This window comes from Lissotriton helveticus, chromosome 3_1 (genome assembly GCF_964261635.1).
Source record: "Lissotriton helveticus chromosome 3_1, aLisHel1.1, whole genome shotgun sequence".
Taxonomy (NCBI): Eukaryota; Metazoa; Chordata; class Amphibia; order Caudata; family Salamandridae; genus Lissotriton; species Lissotriton helveticus.
In genome coordinates this window covers 92,073,988-92,093,073 of record NC_136061.1, presented here as the reverse complement: position 1 = coordinate 92,093,073, position 19,086 = coordinate 92,073,988, and the positions used below count along the sequence as shown (strand labels likewise).

Below are 19,086 nucleotides of genomic sequence, written 5' to 3'. Positions count from 1 at the left end.
TTAACATATATTAAAACCATGGGGATGGGGTCAGTTGTGCCCTTGTTTAGTGCATTTTTTAGTGCTAGAATGTCTAATTCTTTGGAATAAAGATGTGCATCTTTAGAAATAGTTATTTTCCTAAGTCTGGCCATTGAGACCGCTTTACATGTTTTGCCAGACAATTTTTTTTCTAGAAAATCATACATAGTGTACATGCATATAAGAGCTTTTACCATCCACAGCATGCAATAATGGGCAGTGGTTCAGCACAGTTTGTGCGATTGCACAAAGTCCGTGCGCATTGTTCACATCCACCAATTTTATTTTATTTTCTGTACAAAGCTAGTTCACAATGTGCTTTTTATTTTTTTATTTTTCAGTAACTTCTAATATTTTTTCCTGCATATCGGGTGGCATATTTTATGTCTCTCTTTTGTTATTATCATAAAGTAGGAGAGTGACATTGCACATTATATCTGCCAGTGATTTAAGTGCATGTTTAAGTTTTCATTCTTTTGTCTCCTTCACAAACAGTAATGTAATCCAAGGCACAACTGAAATGCTTCTTATTTTAAAAACGTCACTAGTAAATAGGACACATCAGTGAATAATTTTTCAATTGAAAATTCTTTATTTGAAACATATGGCAGCCACATGTGCTTGTAATAAAACATAAAAATAAAAAAAAATAACCATTTTGCCAGCTTGCCCAATGCTTGTTGTTGTTTTCAAGGCTGATGGCAGAAGTATGGGAGTTTTGGGGGATTCTGACTACTAGACAATACATATTATAAGAGTGAAGTAATATTTTAAGTTTGGCTCAAAATGAAAACATACATTCAATTATTTTGCGTACTTTAATTTGGTAAGCCATCTGCTTGTCAAATCTACTTCGGGATACTTAGGAGGCCCACTAAATAGATACAGCAGTGGCATGCCATGAAAATCATCAGTTATGAGACACACCTTCATACTGTATCCGTTTTTAAAGAATGATAATGGATAATACAAACCAGCCACATTTTGGGAAGAATATAATTAAATGACAAATCACAGGCGTAGATTAACTGAAAGGCAGGCAAGAATAAAAGAAAATGGAAACTTATGACAAAACCACACATTTTTGCGTGAATAAGCAGTCGGTCCTCATACCTGTATAGTAGCATGTAAGGCAGCATTCATGGTAAATAGGTCAGCAAACCTCCGCTTTACTCTTGAAGCGGTGACCTATCATCTACACAACTTAGAAAAAGACCCTTACCGAAACGTATTGATCACGTAGCATACCTGTGTCGCATGGAGGAATCTGAGTTTTTTTTTTTAAGAGCAATGACTCAAACCATATAAGGAAGGCGAGAATTTCCCTAATCGTACCAGTTGCAGTAAGCCATATGTAAGAATCTAAAATGGACAAGCCTGTGTCTGATAATAAATAAAATAGATTGTATTTACTGGCAAATATAGATTGTCGTACAATCTCTTGTGACATGTATTACGGCTCCAGCCCTCCCTTGCACCTGATGAAACCTTCATATTGGAAGGAAGGACTTTGTGGGAAACAAAATGCTTTCTATCGGTTAGCTGTAGAAGTTTACTGAGGAGAGAGTAGTCTGTTAGGCCTTGAGGGCATTTTTACTTAGAGCTTTCATTGCGCTCTTAAGTGTGAAGTACAAAAGCAGCACAAGGAGGCGATATGCCACCCTTTTCCCTAAAAGCTACCTCAGCAATAAATTGCCTACAGAGAATAGGTCTGTAAACAACAGGAATTGCATTGTGAGAGAGCACGTCCTTGGTATCTTTTGGCGCTAATTTGTGTGACCAGGTTATTCCACAAGTAAAGAAACTAGGGTCTATACAGATTCGCAGTAGCACCCAGCTTATACCATGCATGACAGGTTTTATTCACAGCATCAAAACCAGCAACTGACCTGGAAGCTATTCTGCAAACTTGATTCTCCGACATCTGAATTGCCATACCATAATTAGCTTAAGAATTTCCTCGAGTAGAATGCACCCACAGTATATCACTGAGGCATCCCTCCATATTTTAGGAAAATCTGATTTCACTCATAGGATATATCTAACATCTAGAGAAGCACTAGCACCCGGTGACGAACAATAAAATGTTGTCCAAAACTGGTACTTTGGGAAGTTCCTGCCACCAAACCTCAGCCTCATGAGACAAATGCTGATGCAGGTAGCACACTAATTCATATTGCGGTAGCAGCCAATAGGTTTGGTAGTAAGACACTCTGCCAGACTCCTCTAGTTATTGATACATCAGTTGAGATATTGCCATTAACACTCATGCTAGCAGAAACAGTCGTAAAGTAAGCTGAAGAATCTGAGGAACTATGCCCCTACTCCCATTCCCCAGAGCACTTACAAAATAGACCACTGGAGTGTATCAGTTGTCTTCTTGACATCCAAGAACACCACTTCTGTATTATGCTCAGGGTTTATTCAATGGCACACGGCAAAGAGAAAGAGCAAATTATTCAAAGATAATCTACCTGGTATTAAACCAGATTGTTCAATGAGGATTATGAGGGGTGTACATCTGTTGTCCATGATTTCTGCAGATACTTTGTCTGTGTCGAGTGATAATGGCCTACAGCTGGAGCAGCAAATGCTCTCTTTTTTTGGGTTTAGTATGATTGTCATAACCACTTCTCTAGTAGTAAATTTAAGAGAAACACACTCAATCTTCATAAAGGCTTGCAGTTAGGAGTCAAATGCTTGAGTTTTTTATGGACCTCAATATTAAGTCCATCAGTAACAGGAGCCTGCCCTCCTACAAATCCCTTTAATTGTTATATATCTGCTGTAAAATAATAGGTCAAGATAATGAGCAGCAGCATCAAACCACACTAGTGAATATCTTTCAAGATATTGACTAATGTGCTTCTGTGATTTTGTAAACCTAAAATTTGTAAATATGAATAAAATTGAGCAAATTATTAAGTATAGCCTCGTCTTCAAATACCACGGTTTCATCTGCCATGCGGATACTAACATTCTTGTTATGAGGTCGAGACCCCTGATAATGCTGGTCAATTTACAGCCTGCTATCTCACCCTATGCATAATTCCTAGCCACAGCTTTCTCTTCCAGAAATGTAAACCCTCTCTCTGCTGTACTTCAGAAAATATCCAGTTCATTCTTTACCTCTCCTACTGTCCCATGCACTTTGGTGGATTCAGCAGCAGTTCCAACTAAGTCAACCTATCCTTTGTGATTGATTTTTAGATCACCAGCATCCTTCATTATGCCAATCTACTAATGTAGGCCTTGAAGTCTCGCAGCTTGTACCACCTTGCTCAGATTTAGCCAAATGATAGATTTCTCTACATTGCTGTCCCCAGTGCCCTTGCACCATCAAAACCACTAGCAAACATGCTTCACATTTCTGTAGCTTCTCCTGCAGAGTGCTGGACTTAACTGGGTCAGAGCTATTCCACTATTGTGCTTAGTTCAGTGGGTACTTCTTCCTTGCCAGACTTTGGAGAGGTTGAAGGATGATGGCTGTCATTTTATTTGCATCACTTGCAGAAGGACGCACACGCACTCTCTGTCAAATTCACCGTCCTGTACCCCTGAATTTAGGGTAGGAATATGTGTATTCATGTATATTAAGGTGGCATTCACAAAACGGTGATTCCCCATTCAGGAGTCCGTCCCGGTAGATGGGATTATTTTCATATTGCAACCCATGGTAGCTTCCCTGGGAGATTCCCCTGCTGTTTTGCAACTGTGTGACTTGTGATGTCCAATAAATACAGTCCGCTTCAATTTGTTTTCTCACTTGCAAGATGTGTATGGAGTAACATCTGATGTGGTGGGCTGTGAGCTCTGAACAAGGAGAAGACCTCTATTGGACCTTTGCTTCTCCCGAGTTTCCTGAACATTGGCTAGGTATTGTCCCTTCAGATCTATGTTTGCAATCGCTGTACTGCTTGACTGTTTGGGAATTCGGGGGCTTATCCAAAGAAGTGCCAGCATAGAAAACTGTGAGGGAGCAGCCAGCTGTAGAGTGCATTACCCAAGGACAGGGCAAGAACCAGCAGCCAAAGGGCCAGGATTCTGCCTGCAAGATTCAGGCCCCTCCATCGTCCCTTGAACTGACTCTTACCACCTACGTTGTGGTTGGTAGTGAGCGGAGAGCCTGCATTGACATGTCTGCTTGGGCTGTGGCTGGATGCACACTTCATACCCGTCATCTCTCTGCCAAGTCCCATGATGTTGAGAAAACGCCTCCTGGCATTTAATTATTTATGCCAAGGAGCAAAACTAAGCTGCACCATGGTTATGCATATCTCGTGTGTGCCACACATTGGGTAGGACAGCCCAAGGCGACTATGGGACACTTTGAATAATCCATCTTCTTTCTAAAGTTGTTGCTGGGTAAAGGTTTAGTGCCACTGTGACTCTGTCAGTATGTTCTACTGGGCACTTCTAGCACTGGAAAATATTAACAGCAAATGGTAGGAACAAAGATAGAATCACTGAATGTCTGTAAAGAGTTGTGTGAGCTGCCTATTCCATCCCTGGCAATACTCTGTTACCATGAACTGAACTGTGCCCAGGCCAACATCCTACTTCTCCCTTGAATCCTTGCTTGGTATTCCTAACACCTCCCACTATCCTAAAGACTCAACTACACCAGCCATACTTAAACCTTTGCTCTTTCCGAGTCTTAAAGGCCTCACTATAATCCTGATGTTCCAATTTCATACTTCCTAGTACATTTCCGATTATTATCGAAGACATTGCCACTGAACCTTAGATGAGGGTATGCACTAGCAGATTCCATCGCCCTGCGGGTGAAATAACTGTTCTTCTACTTCGAGGATTATTCTATATTCTTCCTCATACATACTTTCTGACCATTATGCTTTGAGGGTCCTGCAATAAAATCAAATCTGAAGAGCTGAATCTGGAGTTTCTTCATATCCATTTTCTTAAAAATCCTGGAGGTGCGCAAAAATATCAGTTCGAGGCATATGAGCTGCAGATTACACACTGTGCATAGATCGCCACCTAGTGTTGGGCCCGATTGTTTGCAGTTTGTTGTTGTGACTTCCATAGAACTTTTCAGGACGAGATGGGTGATTCCTAGTTTGGACCATATTGCACATGGGCATCGGTTCCATCTTCAGATTGTTTTTTCCATCATCGGGTTTCGGATGTGTTTCCTGCGCTCCGCTTTGGAACCGAATTTCCTTCGGCGCGCAATCCTCACCCAGTTCGACGATATTGTTTCGGTCGCGCTCCACATCGACACGTTTCTTAACCACTTCGAAGTCTTCGATTCCGGTCGTCGACGAAGGCCTTCGGGCCTACCCAGGCCTTACTCTCAGGCTCATGGAAAGGACGCCATTCAAGAAGTGTCCTCAGTGTGGGTCGAAGTTTCCCCACACCTATCTACATGAGGTGTGCAACCTTTGCCTCTCACCCGAGCACGAGGCCAAAGACTGTTCCGCTTGTGCCTCTTTCCGCTCGAAAAAGACGATTCGGACCGACTATCTCGAAGAACAATGGCTCGCTCGTCAGCTTCGATCCCGGATGACATCTTTGAAGAGGGTGTTGACGCGCCAGAACACCAGCACGCTGAAGAAAGTGCCAGCTCCTCTGATGCCGAAGACTCCGACGTCGAGGACATCACTCCAGCTCAATGGGTCGTAAGTAAGACCGTCGACCCAACCCTTCCTCGACACCCTCAAAAAAGGCTTCAGTCACACCCTCCCCTTCGGGCCCGGGTGCACACCGAGAGACTGCTTCCCACGCCCCGCCTTCGGGCCCGGCAAAGAAGCCTACTAAGCCTTCAGGCAGCTCTGGCTCGAGTCAGCTTATTCCCGGTGCCGATCCTATACCGACACCGAAGAAGAAGCCATCTTCCTCAACCTCGCTGACTGCTGCTCCGACACCTAAGCACACGGCGCCGAATACTGGCAGCGGCTCATCGATGCTGAAACCAAAACCACCCAAAGGCTCCGATTCACTAGCTTTGGAGCCGAAGAAACACCCGGAACCGAAAAAACATGTTCTGGTAAAAGACATTTCGAAAGGCCACACTTCTAAACCAAAAGACCCTAGACCAGCTACTGACTCGGTGGCGAAAAAACCTCCGGAACAGAAAACTTCGACGCCGAAGGATCTGCCCTGTACAGAACAACTTTTTACACTAGATCCTAATAAAAAAACTCTTGTAAAGGATCCTAAGACTGGCCAGCTAGCTCTTAGCTTCAAGAAGAGACCACTAGAGGCTCTGGCACCTCCTCCTCCTCCAAACGAGCGACATTGCAACCTCTCCATTAAGGGTCCCTTCCCCACCACCTCCCCATACTGTTCCTCCTCCTACACCTCCTCCACCACATCATTCACCTACTCCATCCACTAATCCAGATGATGATGATGCGGATACAGACTCTGATGACACAGGTGGGGGTACACATGACCCAGCAGGGACCAATAGTCCCCCTCAATCGCCTAATCCATGGGATGATTATAACACCCCTGTCCCACAAGACAATGTATATCCTCCCAGACCTTCCCCCCACCAGAGGACACTATAGGTTTTAACCTACTAGTCCAGAGAGCTGCCCAGTGCCATGGGGTTGACTTGCACACCGATACTGTGGAGGAAGATTTCCTATTAGACACTTTTGATAACAAAGGTCTACTGTCATTTTGCCAATGCTTAAAGGTGTAATCAAGCACGCAACAGAGGTTGTTAAAGATCCTATCAGGGCTCGGGTCCTCAACCCTCGCATTGAGAAAAAATATAAAGCTGCCCCTACAGACCCAGTTTACATTAGAGGTCCAGCACTACTAGAGTCTTTAGTAGTGTCTAATGCATGTAAACGTGCTAATTCACAAACATCAGGTGAGGCCACACCACCAGATAAAGAATCTAAGCTCCTTGACTCCTCCGGTAAACGAACAGCGTCGCAGGCAGCTAACATTTGGCGCATTGCATATACCCAAGCGTTGTTGGCAAGATATGACCGGGCACATTATGATGAACTGGAGTCCATAATGCAGCATCTACCAGACAAATATAAAAATGGGGCCAATGAACTCATACAAGAAGGTAAAAATATTACTGATACTTCCATCCGTTGTTCCCTAGATGCTGCAGATACTGCCTCAAGGTCAATCAATACCAGTACCCTTTTGCGGAGACATGCCTGGCTACGTATATCAGGTTTTAAACCTGAGGTACAAAATTCCATCCACAATCAGCCACATATTCATATCCTTGGGTACCTTAAGCCGGGTTATCTCTTATCGCACAGTACAATCACACTTTAGCGATCACAATCCGGTAGAATTAGAAGTATCGTGGGGAGGCCATATGGGACCATCGCCACTGATAGTAAGGCCTGCCCATCCCTTGACGACTTCTGACCAAGGTAGACGCATGAAATGGGCAAAGGTGGTACCGGAAAAATTCTATGCAGAAAACTTTGTAAAAATAAAGGACCAGGTTGAGACTTGCAAGAATCCCTGTGCCCAGGGCCGAGAAATCGTTGAGGCATTTGAGGGAATATGTGGGCAGGTTTCACAGGATCGTCTAGCAAAGACAAAAAAAGGAACTCCAGGAAATAAGCGCTGGTTTGATTCAGCTTGCTCAAAAGCCCATAGATCATTGCTGGCAGCCCTAAAAAACACCCCTAGGGTAAAAAGTGAGATCACCAGACTTAGGAAGATCTATAAGCTAGCTGTTAAAAAACGAAAGGATATTATCAAACAAGAAGCATGGGATAGCCTTCTTTCAGTGGCAGTCCTGAAAGATAGTAAAAAATTCTGGGAGATCATCAAACAGCCTTTTTTTTCAGATGACAGCAACAAATCTATGGACTGTGTTGTCTCCGACGAAAAATGGCTGATACATTTTAAAAATGTCTACGGGGATACTGTTGACGCGACTAATGACGTCCCGTTGAAAACCTCAGTTACCCGCCCCATTTTTTTCAACCGAAATGAGGTGGAGAAAGCTATCTTGGCCACTACAAAGCATAAGGCACCCGGCCCTGACGGAGTTCCCGCCGATTTTTTCATGTACTCACCAAAATTGTGGGCTGAAGTTTTGGCAAATGTGTTCAACGCTGTTAATGGTAATTCTGCACCTGCCTCATGGGACACCTCTATCATTGTCCCTATTTTAAAAAAAGGCCGGCGGGATGATCCAGGCTGCTATAGGCCTATATCCCTTTTGGACTCCTCAGTAAAAATTCTAGGTAGAGTTCTTTTAACCAGGTTGAGGGAGAATGTTGACAACTGTGGTGGGTTGTCCGAAATTCAATACGGCTTTAGGGAAAGAAAGGGGACTATTGAACAATGCGCTAATTTACATCTGCTCATCTCCAAATATACTGTGGCCAAGGAGGGGGCTGTGTATCTTGCATTCATGGACCTCTCCTCTGCTTTTGACCTAGACAACCGGACAAAGTTGTGGTCCATCTTGTTGGAAATGGGTATTGACGAGGCATTGGTCACCTTTATAGCTACCCTGCATCAACATCTCTTCTCAAGTGTACGCGTAACTAACGAGGGTAGGTGCACCACTTCCTTTAGATCACTAAGGGGGGTGCGCCAGGGCTGCATTTTAGCCCCCTTGCTCTTCACCATCTATATCAATGAGCTGGGCGCACATCTGGGGGGGCGGGAAGCCGACGTCCCGCGTGTAGGAGCAACCAAGATTCCGGCGCTCCTATATGCGGATGACGCCGTGCTGATTGCCCGCACGGGTGTTGGCCTCCAGTGCCTTTTGAATGCCTTTGGTTCGTTTATGGAGCAACTGGATCTTAAGATAAACGTAACCAAGTCACACACAATGGTGGTGGGTCGAGAGTGTCGCAAGAAGAGAAACAAAACATTTACATGCAGGGGAGACATGGTCTCTAGGGTATCTACATTCCCCTATTTAGGCGTATTGTTTGACCAGAAAGGGTCCTGGGGTCCGCAGGTAAGAGCCAAGAGGTTGGCTGTTATTAGATCATCATCAGCGCTCCTGGGCTTTGCCGGCAGGTTAGGGGCTAGGCCCATGGAAGCTATACTAAAAATCTATAACAGTAAATCTGTGGCTATTGCACTATATGGTTCTGCATTGTGGGGATATGTAAATGTAGAACCAATTCAGAGAGCGGAGAATAGATTTATCAGAACTCTACTTTCTGTACCCCAGTCGACCCCAACTTATTCTATTCATAAAGAAGTGGGCCTGCAGTTTCTTTCTGATAAGCTGAGTATGGCCCCCTTGATCCTTTGGTTGAAAATGTGGATTAATGAAGAACTCCCACTGAACCACAAGATCATGTCTGACGTGCTGTCCCTGGATAAATCCAACAAGATCCCCTGGTTGGCTTATTTGACCAGGGCATTTTCAGATCTAGGCCGTCCGGAGCTTTTTACCTCCCCTGAGAACATTAAGATCCAAGACATTGATTTTGTGAAAAAGTCCTTTATGGAAAGGAAGGAAGCATGCCGCGAAGAACGCGAATTGGTAAAACCGGCAGTGAGGGACCACTGTTTACTGGTTAACTCGTTATCACTTGCACCCTATCTTGGCTTTGTAACAATTCCCTTCCATAGGTTTCTTTTAATAAAATTTAGATTTAATTTGTTACATTTTTGTTTAGGCTCTTTTAAAAATTGGCAGAAGCCAGAATTAGCTCCGCCCTGTAGCTGCGACCAGTTTTCAGTGCAAGACATGATGCATTTTGTCATGTTTTGTGGGTTGTACTCAGAGCCAAGGAAAAAATATTTGTTGCCTATACTTAAAAAGGCCGGCTTTACCCAAGTGAGACCGGCTTTGCTCTATCTACATTTATTACCTAATCCCCACGTTACTTTCTGCATTGCTAACTTTCTGGTAGCCGCTTCAAGGGTGAAAGCTGTCTGTCAAGATTAGTTTTAGATCAAATGTCCTTTGCCATTTAAACCTATGTGCAAATGTTACGCTTTTTAACTGCTGGTTATATCGCCATTCATTAAATGTTTTTTTGTGTAAATAGGAAAATTCTATCTTGTGTGAAATGTATTTTATCTTTCTTTCTTTGTATGGCTTTTGAATAAGCCGAATAAAGTTATTCTGACTGGCAGCCATTTGGTGACACATTTATTTGGCCCTAATGTCCATGTGTCTTTAGAGAAAATGAAAAAAGCCACAAACACAGCAAAATCTATGGGAGCCTTGCAGCAGCAAGCTCCTAGACGTTCTTTTCATCGCTCATCATATAGAGGCAACACAAGAGGCTGCTCCTCCGAAAGCCCCTCCACTTCCTACAAAACCCCTAGCCAATCCACATACACTAAGGGCTACCAGAGAGGGAGTTACAGGGGTAACAACAACAAAGGCAGAGGCAAAACCAACAACTCCCGCTCTGCCTCCACCCCTACCCAATGACTTTCCTCCCCTTCCCCCCACAACATTCCACTCCTGTGGGGGGAAGACTGCAGCAATTCCTTCCTGACTGGACCAACATCACATCAGACAGGTGGGTGCGACAAATTATTCAGTCAGGTTACTGTCTAGAACTAACATCTACCCCCCCAAACATACCACCCAAACAGCGTCCAATGTCACAAAAACATCTATCACTGTTAAAGCAAGAAGTAATATCTCTGCAAAAAAAAGTGTAATAGAACTAGTTCCTCTGCACCAACAAAACAAAGGGGTTTACTCCCTATATTTTCTCATCCCAAAGAAGGACGGCTCACTAAGGCCTATTCTGGACCTAAGACCGCTAAACCTATACATACAGGCAGACCATTTTCACATGGTGACACCAACAAGTCCTTCCTCTCCTGTTACAAAACGACTTCCTTGCTACTCTAGATCTCAAGGAGGCATACTTCCACATTCACAAGGCTCACAGGAAGTATCTCAGATTTGTAATAGATGGGCAGCACTATCAATTCAAAGTACTCCCATTTGGAATCACAACAGCACCAAGAGTATTCACCAAGTGCCTAGCAGTAGTGGCAGCACATTTACGAAGACAGCACATCCATGTCTTCCCGTACCTCGACGACTGGCTCATAAAAGCCAGCTCATACAACCAGTGTGTGGAACACACTCATGCCATGATCCAACTGCTCCACAACTTGGGGTTCACAATAAACCACACCAAGTCTCATCTGCAACCATCCAAAGTACAACAGTACCTCGGTGCTACAGTAAACACCTCAACAGCGCTAGCTTATCCCACTCCAGTAAGGATAGCCAGCATGCAAACTCTTCTCTCAAAGTTTCAGCCACAACACTCCCTTCCAGCACGAGTGTTCATGCAACTCATAGGGATGATGGCCTCTTGCATTTTCATAGTGCCCCATGCGAGACTTCAAATGCGCCCTCTACAAGAGTGCCTATCACGTCAATTGAACCAGGCTCAAGGTCAATTAACAGACCTAGTGTTGGTAGACGGTCGGATTCATCGCTCTCTGCAGTGGTGGAACACCAAAAACCTTTCCAAGGGACGACCATTCCTAGAGCCAGTTCCTCAGATAATCTTGACAGCGGACGCATCGCTCTCTGGCTGCAGCTACTGCAACACACCATGCAAGGCAGATGGACACCGCAACAAAAGCTACTCCACAAAAATCATCTGGAGTTACTAGCTATATTCCTAGCACTAAAAGCTTTCCAAAAGCAAATATCAAACAAAGCTGTGTTAGACCGCACGGACAACATGACAGCCATGTATTACATACAGAAACAAGGCGGAATACACTCCCTGCAACTCTCTCAATTAGCATAAGACATATGGCGGTGGGCTATACCTCAAAACATGTTCCTTTTAGCCCAGCATGTTCCAGGAGTACAAAATACCATAGCGGATCTGTTAAGTAGTCAGACACAACAGACCTACGAGTGGGAACTTCATATGCAAGATCTTCAACCATTCTTTCAGATGTGGGGACAACCTCGGATAGACCGATTTACCAACCCCGAAAACGCCAAATGCCCAAGCTTCGACGCCAGATATCCACACCCACTGTCCTAAGGCAAAGCGATATGGATGAACTGGTCAAACAAATTTGCGTACGCTTTTCCACCTCCACCTCCACCTCTACCACTCATGCCACTAGTAGTACACAATCTACAGCAGCATTCTCTAACCCCCATCCTAGTTGCTCCAACTTGGGCCAGACAGCCGTGGTACACCACACTGCTACAACTGTCTGTAGTACCGCACCAAAAATTATACCTGTCTCCACACCTTTTTACAAAGAACCGTGGAGAGATCGGGCACCCGGACCCAGCTCACTCAACCTTGCGAACTGGCTCCTGCAATCCTAGAATTTGGATATCTTAACATTCCTACAGACTGCATGAATGTCATAAAAGAAGCTAGACATCCAACCACTAGAGCATGTTATGCAGCTAAGTGGAAACGCTTTGTAATATATTGTCACAACAATATTAATCCCCTAGACGTGTCTATTCAACACACCATAGGATACGTACTGCATCTCCAAAGATGTAACTTAGCCTACACGTCTATTAGACTGGATCTGGCTGCAATAGCAGCATATCTGCAAAACAGACAGCATCTATCTCTGTTCAGAGTGACTGCTATTAAAGCCTTTATGGAAGGCCTTAAGAGAATAATTCCTCCCATAGTACCACCTTCACCTGTGTGGAATTTAAACATTGTTCTCACGCGGCTAATGGGACCTCCCTTCGAACCATTACATAAATGTGAACTACAATTTTTAACATGGAAGGTTGCGTTCCTAGTAGCTATAACTTCTCTGCGAAGAGTTAGTGAACTACAAGCATTAACCATTCAAGAACCCTTCTTGCAAATGCATCATAATAAGGTTGTTCTACGCACTAATCTGAAATTCCTGCCCAAAGTCATTACTCCCTTCCACCTCAACCAATCTGTGGAACTGCCTATTTTCTTCTTTCAGCCACAGACAGAAGCAGAAAGAGCTCTTCATACCCTAGATATCAAAAGAGTATTGCTATATTTTATCGAGAGAACACAACCTTTTCGTAAGACAAAACAACTTTTTGTGTCTTTCTCGCCACCACACAAAGGCAATCTCATTTGAGAATCTGGGATAGCTAGATGGACTGTCAAAAGCATACAGATTTGTTACCACAAAGCTAAACGTACATTATCTGTTCCTTCTAAAGCCCACTCTACATGAAAAATAGGGGCTTCAGTGGCATTTTTAGGGAACATTCCCCTAGATGACATCTGCACACATTCACAAAACACTATTGTGTAGATGTGCAAACCAAACAACAAGCTAATGTGGGCCAGGCTGTTCTCAAAACATTATTTCAAACTACTGCAACAGATAGGGGTGGTCGCCGCTAAGAGTGGGTACTGCTATACAATCTATGCACAGTGTGTAATCTGCAGCTCATATGCCTGAACGGTCCGGAAAATGCTACTTACCAGTATGCATCTGTACTTGGCATGTAGAGCTGCAGAGTAACACACACCCACCCGCCTCCCCGGCTACCCTTGTCTGTTCCAGTATTATTTAATAAGATATAGATTACATGGACATCCTTCCTTTTCTTGCAAAGCTCCATCATTTGCCTAATGGCGAAAAACAATCTGAGGATGGAGCCGATGCCCATGCGCAATATGGTCCAAAGGAGGAGTCCTCTATCTCGTGACTTCCAAAGAACTTTTCAGGACAACAACCAACTGCAAACATCCGGGCCCAACACTAAGTGGCAATCTATGCACAGTGTGTAACTCTGCAGCTCTACATGCCAAGAACAGATGCATACTGGTAAGTAGCATTTTCCTTAGCGTTCAGGTCAAGGAGGTGTCTTACACAGCCTAAGCATGGAATTAGGTCCTGTAAAAATGAAATCTTTTTTCTTTGTTGCCTGATGAACAGACACATAGGTTACTATTGGGTTTCTCTGATGACCAAATACTCAGTGAACACTGCTGGCACATTGGGTGCTGTACTCTACAGATATGATCACAGATGGTGAGCCGTGCACCGAGTGCCCAATGAGTACTTGTCATCCCTTGCAACATTGATACCATTTTTAAGGGGATCTGTTGTTTTTGATGTATACCTTCCTTAGTGCAGGTTTGTGGCATTAGCTGCATTACCTACCAGAATTTCCTAGCATGTGGTGACTTGAGCAACAGCAAGCCCAGAGTACATGATTTGTCGTTAGTTAACTTCTTTGTATGCACACTGACCTGGAAAACGTTGATTATTTAGCTGTGTTATTTGCATCTTGTAGACCTGCAGTCTCAACTTATATTGGCTTTCCACAGCCTACTGTGAAGTAGGCTGCCCTGTATATATGATGTTCTGTTTTATTTTATGTTTTGGCTATGACACTTCACAACAATTTGTGTTTTTTTTGGAGCATTGGTGTTTAACAAGCTCTGATAGCTCAGCATTGAGACCTGTAGGAAGAGGTAGCTGACCACTGTATCGGGTGTATTGTGACCTTAACTGGCGTGCATCAGATCCTAAGTCAATACTTCTTCAAGCAGAAGCCTTCAAAGGAATGGAGGGGAGTTTAGCTATGGTGGTTTACTTCTTTAAGTAAAATAAGACTCCTCTGACCTAGTCATTGGAATTGTGGCAGGCAGGCATCCAAAGTCATACAGCACTGCAAGGACGTACTAATAGCTGATTTCCTGAGAGGCAAATCAATTTAATATAGCATAAAATGTAAGGTATCCAAATGCCTTGCAGCTCCATATAGGGGCGGGTTCTAGGCCTTACAGCTTTTACCTTGGATGGTGTTGGACTCATGAAAGGAGGGAGGAATCCTCAGTAGTTAGCTGTGGGAGGCATAGTATAGGCAAACTGAAGCCCAGTATTAGCCAGTACTTGTCTTTGATAAAGTAAAAGAAAGACCTTGAAGTTTCTGCTTCTAGCTAGCATTTGGAACCCTTTGTGTTGTAAGCCTATCTAAATCCAGGTCCTAACAATAATCTGGGACTGATAAAGTACCAGCCAGAATTTATCCAGGAATTTGTGTGAATCAGGAACTGCTGACATGTTGACCAGTCTGAAACTGACTACAAATAATTTTCCTTATAAAAGTCCTCACTTACTTTCTCGTTTTTTTCTCTCACAGCCTGTGGTTAAGTTACTGTATAATAGGAGCAACAATAAATATTCCTACACTAGGTATGTATCCCATATTAAAGTTGCATGTAATCAGCAACCCAGGGTTGTTCTCGCTACTTCAGAACTATTATTTCTGTGCACAGTAAAGGCATGAACTTTGTAGAGTGCTCTTCATAGATCACCAGTTTGCCTAGTATTGATTGTTTGTAATGTGTATTTGATGCCAAATGGAATGCTATCACACACCAGCGATGTGCACTATTCCTGTCATAAAATATCAAAAATTGGCATCTTGGGCACAATCCGAGATCATCAGAGAGGATGTATATTTTATGTCCTGTCAAGATCATATGTGACATAAGTGGTAAGCCCAGTGTATACCATTAGACATGTACATTGTATATTTCAGTCTGTGGATGGTGTATATTTTATTGCATGTATAGGCCATCAGAGATGCACTATATCTTATGTGGTGTACAGACCACTGGAAATGTGAATTGTATGTACAATATGGGCCATCAGAGTAGTGTATTATGCTCCCAGTAGGAGACAATCAATGATATTCATTCTATGCTGAGCATCGACCACTGGAGACTAACATGGTTTACTAACTAGAAGCCATCAGAGAAATACCTTAGGTGCATAGTATAGAGACTGTCCGAGATATACATTGTATGACGAGTCAGGATTAAAAAAGACACCCGTCTCAACCTTATCAATAACACTCATTGTGTTACAGCACTATACCCAATAAGTACAGAAAGCAGGCCATCTTCTCGACCTAGTCTTCTCAACATTACACACAAGTAAATGCAAACCACTCAAATGCCTAGCCTGAATAGACGATCTCGCCATCACTGCCTCCCTGATCAGTGTTCTATCATCAAACCGAAGTTAACTCAAGCGAACACCATACCATCAGACACTTCAAAAATGTCTCCATCGACAAACCAAACATAAGGCATGAATACATATCTCATCCTACAAACTCCACTTCAAACACCCTTTAGATTTGAACACTACAGGAACATCCACACTCCAACTAAAACATAGGAGTGCAAGCCAAATCCTTCTCCACTCTGGTACGTTGAACACCACTTGGACAATAAACACTCCATCCACAGACAGGAATTGAAATGGAATAAATACAGGACTCCTCATGACCTCCCAGTAGGAAGTCCGTCTGCGCAACACGCAGAACGCATCTTACAGTAGCTAAATTAAAGTGCTATACTAACACTATAAATGTAGCCACTCTTCGATACAATTGAGCACTGCGTCAACAGCCTGCTTTCCTCTTCTATCCCACACTCCACAGACCAATGCAGTGCCACCAACCTATTCTTCAGAGAAGAATTAAAGATAGAACACGTTTGTTCAAACCCGTCCTAATTTCTGCAACTAAGTTTGCACCCACCACTGGTGGAAGACAGTCCTACGTATTTAATACTATCTCTATAAAGACATTCCTTACGTTACAGCTGCAGTGTTTCCTTTCATGTCCTTTCTCCCTTAGCACATTATCTTTTAGTGGTAATGAAGGACCTCAACAAGATGTCTGCTGGCCCCTTCACCCCGTCCCAACATTCTTCCTGATCTTCATAGTGAAACAAGTCTTCTGTGGATTCCTGTATCCAATAGCCTTCAGATATTCCTCTCATTAGTGATATATATTTGTTGTTTTTGCTTCCCTACCACTGAGATTGTGAGTGTGGTCTGTAGTTCTAAACGTTTCATTCTTTTTCTTCTTTTGTTGACTTCAGCTCTCTCTGGTCTTCTCCTGTTTCCAACTCCACACTGTTCTCCAGTGAATAACCGTATGTCTTTTTAATGTTGCTGACAGCACTTTCTACATTAAACTAGTGTGCAGCCAATCTGATTTTTTGCATTGTCCAACTTTACTTTTAGTACGCTGAGCCTGACACTCTCTCACCAGGTAGATTGCACATACCATTAACAACTAAAAGTACTTTGTTAAAATAAACACAACCTCAAAATGGGAGCATTGACCATTAACAACTAAAAGTACTTTGTTAAAATAAACACAACCTCAAAATGGGAGCATTGACGTCACAACATTGTTATGGTATTTAAGATTTATACACTGTAGATGTTGATCCACAAATGATATCTTGGTCCACTCTGGCAAAGTGATGGTGAGAGGCTAGGTTTGGAATTAACAGATGTCTTTGGGATCTCTGACCACAGGGCAGGTATTTTTCCTGATGCAACTGAACACCTTTCCAGGCCTGTTGTTCACCCTAAACTCTGTTGACCCTTTCTATGGTGCAGTTACCATTGAATAAAACGATTTACCACATTTTGTCATAGATCATTTAGTCTGTAAGTCTGTGGATATGTCTGCATTCCTCTACTTTTCCCCCAAACTGATTTCCCTCTTACAAAGCAGCACCATGGTGGGTGGGTATGAAGGGTGCGTTCAGAAGGGCTGACCATTTTCAGTGGTTCCTTGACACGTGAGCCTGCATTGACTCTAGCAGCTCTTCGATACCCCTGATGTTCCTTTTCTTTCTTGTGTTAAAGCAACTCTGATGATCATTTGCTAAAGAACATTGAGCTCTTCGACAAGCTTTCCTTGCGCTTCAATGGGCGAGTTCTGTTCATTAAGGATGTGATTGGGGATGAGATCTGCTGCTGGTCGTTCTATGGACAGGCGAGGAAACTGGCCGAGGTCTGCTGCACGTCCATCGTCTACGCCACTGAAAAGAAGCAAACTAAGGTAAGGGCTACCAGCAGGACAGCGGGATGAGCCAGCATGTGTGTGCTTGGCATCAGTGTAGCACTTCCTTTTCACACCAACGCTGTGGTCCGAGGATGCATCTTTTTCAGAGGTACCCAATTTATGTAAGTCTAGATAGAAGTGCCGGCATACGTGAGCCGGCCCCTTTTCAGGTGTTGATCATTTTGGCCCTTGCAGATTGAAATTTCAATGTTTATACTCTCTTTCTGTCTGTTGTGCCATGTAATTTTAGGTGAGGATGATAAGTGTTATCTCGATATGCCACAATACTTATCAGCAAACTATAAACTCTACAAAAAACAAAACAGGATGCCTCTTTTTCAAAATAGCCACCTGACCTGACCAGCTTCCTGCATTTCATATGCATGTTATGGATTGTATGAGTAAATAGACAAATGGTTTTATACACCGAAGCAGCCTTCAAGCACACAAGTACAAAGTTTATTTGTCAAAATGCGGCCTAGTTAATCAGGAGGAGAATATTTTACATTTAACATTTGAAGTACATGAACGGAATAGGACATAACATAGTCAGGAGTCGTCGTATTAACCTATCTAGTAACAAAAGATCTTTGAAAAGACTTTTTTTCATAGGTGTGTATTTAAGGTGCAGGTATTCAAGATTATAATTTCACCAGAAATGTTTCTCCAACAGAGAAAATCTTTGCCCCTGAAACAATCTCCTGAACTTCTGAATTTAAGAAATTTGTACAAGTTTGTCAATGGCAAAGCATCCAGTTAGTTTTTCAAAAGCATGTTCCTGCTACATGTTTTGTATGAAAATCCTTGTATGAATAGTAGAGAGTGAAGCCGTGATTTGATGTGAAACGATTACAGCTGAATCATAAAGATATAAACAGTAGATCCTCTTTACATTTATACATTGGCCCTTTATTAGTGCTCCTGTAGTAGACACACTCCTCTGTGTGTTACTGAAATGAAAACTGCATCTGTGTGTTTAATTTGTGATCTACTCCATTCTTTATTGAAAGAAAATAGATGCGTTGTGTTGCGCTCTCTTTCAGTGAGATGAGATTTACGCCTTGGCAAATTTTAAGATCTGATGGGGATTGTCGGGTTTAAAGTCTAAATGTTTGCCCTTGACCCGGCCAAATGGAACCTGGGCACAACAAATAAGATGTCCCGCCATCCACCACTTGCTGGTATTGGCTTTGCCATTACTTGTTGCTGCACAGGTACTTGAATAGGCATTAGTGCATCTTGGAATTCTATTTTCTATACTTTCTAATCAATCAATC

The 19,086-nt window shown here is 43.1% G+C and overlaps 1 protein-coding gene across 1 annotated transcript in view; it reads left to right on the top strand.

The window, feature by feature from the left end:
- Nucleotides 1–19,086, top strand: part of TNFAIP1 (TNF alpha induced protein 1) — a 71,531-nt gene that overhangs the window by 46,219 nt on the left and 6,226 nt on the right. Inside the window, exons 5-6 of the mRNA XM_078679299.1 lie at nt 15,074–15,126; nt 17,611–17,806. Of these exons, the coding sequence (XP_078535425.1) occupies nt 15,074–15,126; nt 17,611–17,806 (249 nt within the window). The remainder of the gene's footprint in view (nt 1–15,073; nt 15,127–17,610; nt 17,807–19,086) is intronic.